General features: G+C 43.5%; 1 protein-coding gene across 1 annotated transcript in view; it reads left to right on the top strand.

Annotated features, from left to right (window-relative positions):
• RNFT2 (ring finger protein, transmembrane 2) overlaps window positions 1-4,552 on the top strand; it is a 26,965-nt gene that overhangs the window by 2,906 nt on the left and 19,507 nt on the right. The window contains 3 exon segments of the mRNA XM_010170768.1: window positions 1-301; window positions 1,496-1,572; window positions 3,141-3,241. The exon segment at window positions 1-301 is cut by the window's left edge and continues 18 nt beyond it. Of these exon segments, the coding sequence (XP_010169070.1) occupies window positions 1-301; window positions 1,496-1,572; window positions 3,141-3,241 (479 nt within the window).

Below are 4,552 nucleotides of genomic sequence, written 5' to 3'. Positions count from 1 at the left end.
GGTGGGGAAGTATTCATTCAGATGCCAGCCCCAAGGGAGGAAGGGACCAGTCGTACAGAAGGAGCTCCGTTTCACCACCGGCAATCATCCCATCATTTCCACCATGGCCATCACCGGGGATCATCTCTACTGCACATGGCAGGAGGGGACCGCCACGGGCACGCCGAGGAAGGCAGTGACGAACAGGCTGGGACTCCAGCCCCAGCTCTTTCCGAGTTAAAAGCTGTGATCGGTTGGCTGCAGAAGGGGCTTCCCTTCATCTTGATCCTCCTCGCTAAAGTTTGTTTCCAGCATAAGCTTGGTAAACATCTCTGCTTTTTGGATTTTAAGTCTGTTGGAGGGTGGTTGGGAAGCTTTATCATCCTGGGGTGTCTGATACATTTATCCACATGATAGTGTCTAGAGGTAGGCTAGCACACAGGGGACATATTCAAATGCATGGGATCATTCACCCTACTTTCAGTCCAAACTGTTTTCATCTGTGTCAGTCCTATCTGTTTCCTGTCCTGACCTGTGGGAGAGCAGTTCTGTACTGTTCCTAATCTCCCCTTGACATTCCTGGGGGGGCTGAGGATGTTACCAAGGCTTCTCCCTCAGACCCCTCTCTAGGAGAGACAGGCAGAGCTTACATCAAGTGACTAACAAAGGCTTCTCTGTGGCACAGAAGAGGGATGAGACACTTGTATAGCTGGAGGGATGGTAGTTGTGAAATCTAGCCAAACAGCATCAGCAGTTGCATCTTACAGTCAAGATCTTGAGAGTTCCCTGAAGAAAATGTCTATCCAAGCTTCTCTAATGGTACCTGAGTATTTCAGCCCCTCAGTGGTCATGTAAAGTCTATTAATCTAATCCTCCACTTACTGTGGAATTGTCTGTGTGTCATGTCTGAGGATCCTTATTCATTCTGGGGGTAGTACGCTGAGATTATTATCCCAGGGAAGCCAGTAATGCTCAAGTTTATTCCACTGACTACTCTGACAATATTCCCAAAACCAGGTATTGATTCAGCTCTGCAACATCTTGCTCTTTGGACCTGGTATCCTATGGTTTTGGACAGTGTGTCCCGTCCTCTGTGAGCTGCTGAACTGCTGTTGTTATACTGTTCTTGTTGAGTTCTGTTTGCACAGTGCAGCCACAACTTGCAGCACTTCTGTTCTCCTTTAGCACCGAACCTGACATTAGGACAGAGTGTCTGTATTGGGCTGGGAGGCAAGTGCTCACTACAGGAGCTTCATAGAATCATAGAATGGTTTGGGTTGGAAGGGACCTTAAAGATCATCTAGTTCCAACCCTTCATTTTCATTTAACTTGAATTTGAACTTTCTATGAGTCCAGACTGCCCTGATTTAGTCACCTCTATATTTTAATTCCCAGTGCATCCAGAATATCACCCAGTAAATTTTTTTTCTAAGCTTGAGGTGTTGACATCAAACAGCTGAGGACTGAAGATCCTCCTGCCCAGCCTGATATAATCTACCAGTGTCTCTCCCTGCAGGGATAGCTGTGTGCATTGGTATGGCCAGCACATTCGCCTATGCCAACTCAACACTCCGAGAGCAGGTTGCTCTGAAGGTGAGTACAGCATCTTACTCTCTCACGTTCCCAAGCAACGTTGCTTTGTACACAAAACAATGTCTCTGTTGAACCTTCTTTTGCATTGTAGGGATGAATGATATTAGAAGGATACAGATCTGTCAGAATAACAGCACCGTGCTGTAACCCTCCTACCTCTTCCTCCTTCTCCTCACTGATGCCCTCCCACAGTTTCCATCCTGCTCTTTTGTGAAAATGTGGCATAAGAAAACAAGGAGAGGAAAAGTCAGGGGTATTGTAATCTGCTTCTGGCTCTGCCACTGCCTGGCAGCGCATCTTCAAGCACTTCTCTATGCCTTAGTTACCAGTTATGTACAGCAGAGGTGCTGAAACCTATTTCCTTAGTTAATGATGAGATTTAATTTATTAGCATTTAGATAATGTTTTGAGATGTTCAGCTGAAGGATTTTGTAGATGTATTGCTTGTTAAGTATCTTTATAATGCTCTGTTGATAATATCCTTAGAATATAAAGAAACCAGCAGATCTTTTCAGGTCTTATGATCTTCAATATCAGCAAAATACTTCAACAGCATTAAAAGCAAAAGACTAGAATTGCTTTTATGTAAAAATTACACGGGTGGCCCAAGTGTATACTTACATCTGCCAGCAAAAGTGGAATAAATGTGATATAATGCTGAATAAATGGATAAATTGCACAGTCATGTAACAGATTGCTGTTGCCTTGCACTTTGCACCTCTCTCTTTCCAGCAGTGTGCCCCTTAATCTGCCTGCTTTAAATCTCAACCTAACATCCCTGGCTGTTGAATAGCTACAAAGAGCTATTTTCTTAATAAATCAGCTCACAAGAAAAACGGTGTTTTTTTCCTCCCAGGAGCAAAATTTACTTTCCAAAATTACCCTGGGCCGAGGCCCAGGACAAGATCTTCTGCCATCCATCTTCCATCTATAATGTTCCATGTCTTTTGAAATGCAAAATTTGCACTTCTTTTGACCTTTAATTATTTCTTCAATCAAAAATGCATGTTCTAGAACCTCCATGCATTCAGATAACATTCTTATGTGCTGCATGTAGTGATGGTTTATGTTATATCTGGTTTAGCTAAGCCTTCTTCTAAGTGACTTTGGATCTATTTGTAAAACACTCCTTTGATGAAGTGTCATTCCAAAGAGGTGACAGCTCAGAATGATAGTACAATATATGGAACTGACTTGTTTTTTAATCTGCTTGTCAAACAGTGTTTTACATATCAGGAGAATCTAGATGTCCCAAGAAAGATCCCAACTTTGCAAATTGTGTTCTGCGAGTAAAGCTGTCATTTTCACCAGTGTATTTCGATTAATTTATCTGAAGTTGCTTTATTTGAACAGGTTAGGTGAGTGAGAGCCATTTCTGCTTGTTTTTATATATATATTAACCTAGCAGCCTATTTCTGAGTCTTACTCCTATGTAAATAAACTAATTACTGAACACTTAGTTGCATAGTTGTGTCCCCTAGCTTGGTCTTGCATTTTTTTTCAGCAGTTGAAAGCTCAGTGCAACCCTTGAGACTTTCAGTTTACCTTTGCTTCTTTTTCTTGCTCAGGAGAAGAGATCAGTGTTGGTTGTCTTCTGGATCCTGGCCTTTCTCACTGGAAACACCTTGTACTTGCTCTACACATTCAGCTCTCAGCAGCTGTACAACAGGTGGGCAAAATTTACATTGCACATGATGGAAGCAGGTGATAATTGCCAGGGAGGAAAAGAGGGAAGACCACTTCTCCCTACACTTTGTGAGGAAGTGTGCATATTTAAGGTATCTGCTGTCTTTGTTACATCTTTGTAATACCTTTCAATGAAGGAAAATGTGTGCATTGCTTCTACCAGTGGAGTATGTTCTTAATAAATGACATAGCAAGGGTCTAAATGGGGCAGGGCATGATGATGTACCACAGTGTTGCTGCTTGAAACACATACACTTGCAATTTTCCTATGTATCGAAGCAGAGTGGATGCTCTTTTAAAGTGGGACTTCTGAATTCCCATTTTGATCCTGTGACTGAACATAAAGAGCAGGTGTTAGAAGCAGATAATAAATTGACCCACTGATTTTCCTCTTTCTGTAATGTTTTCTTTTCTCTTCAGTTTATCAAGCTTTGAGCCTATTACAGGAGATTAATTAGTAGTGTTTTACTTCAGTGTCCTCAGGGCCTGGAGGCATTTGAATTTGGGTAATTAAGATAGCCTCCACTTTCAAATTCTGACTAAAGTGGTTCTCAAATACAGAAATGTTAGTGCTTGTGGATTTGGTTCAGTACTGTCTCTGCTTGTTAAAAAGCAGGCATTGAATGACAGATAGGAAGCAAAGATACAGAACTGAAACACGGGCATGTTGGTAGAATAAGTAGGAAGAAATGGAGCAATACCAAACCTAGTTACTTGAGAATGTAGCTTTGGTATTAGTAGCTAAAACCATATGAATTATCTTCCCAATGAAGATTTTATTTGTCCCGCTGAAGGAGACTTGGAACTTTGTTTGCTGATGATGCAAAGCTGGGAGGAGTGACTGACACGCCAGAAGGCTGTGCTGCCATCCAGCGAGACCTGGACAGGCTGGAGAGCTGGGCAGAGAAACACTTAATGAAATATAATAAGGGCAAGTGTAGGGTGTTACATCTGGGCAGGAACAACCCCAGGTTCCAGTATAGGCTGGGGACAGACCTGTTGGAGAGCAGTGAAGGGGAAAGGGATCTGGGAATCCTGGTGGGCAGCAGGATGACCATGAGCCAGCACTGTGCCCTCGTGGCCAGGAAGGCCAATGGCATCCTGGGGTGCATTAGAAGGGGTGTGGTTAGTAGGTCGAGAGAGGTTCTCCTCCCCCTCTACTCTGCCCTGGTGAGGCCGCATCTGGAATAGTGTGTCCAGTTCTGGGCCCCACAGTTCAGGAAGGACAGGGACCTGCTGGAGAGAGTCCAGCACAGAGCCACCAAGATGATGAAGGGAGTGGAGCATCTCCCTG

Source organism: Antrostomus carolinensis, unplaced genomic scaffold (genome assembly GCF_000700745.2).
Source record: "Antrostomus carolinensis isolate BGI_N321 unplaced genomic scaffold, ASM70074v2 scaffold27170, whole genome shotgun sequence".
Lineage (NCBI taxonomy): Eukaryota > Metazoa > Chordata > Aves > Caprimulgiformes > Caprimulgidae > Antrostomus > Antrostomus carolinensis.
This window is presented reverse-complemented; position numbering and strand designations above follow the sequence as displayed.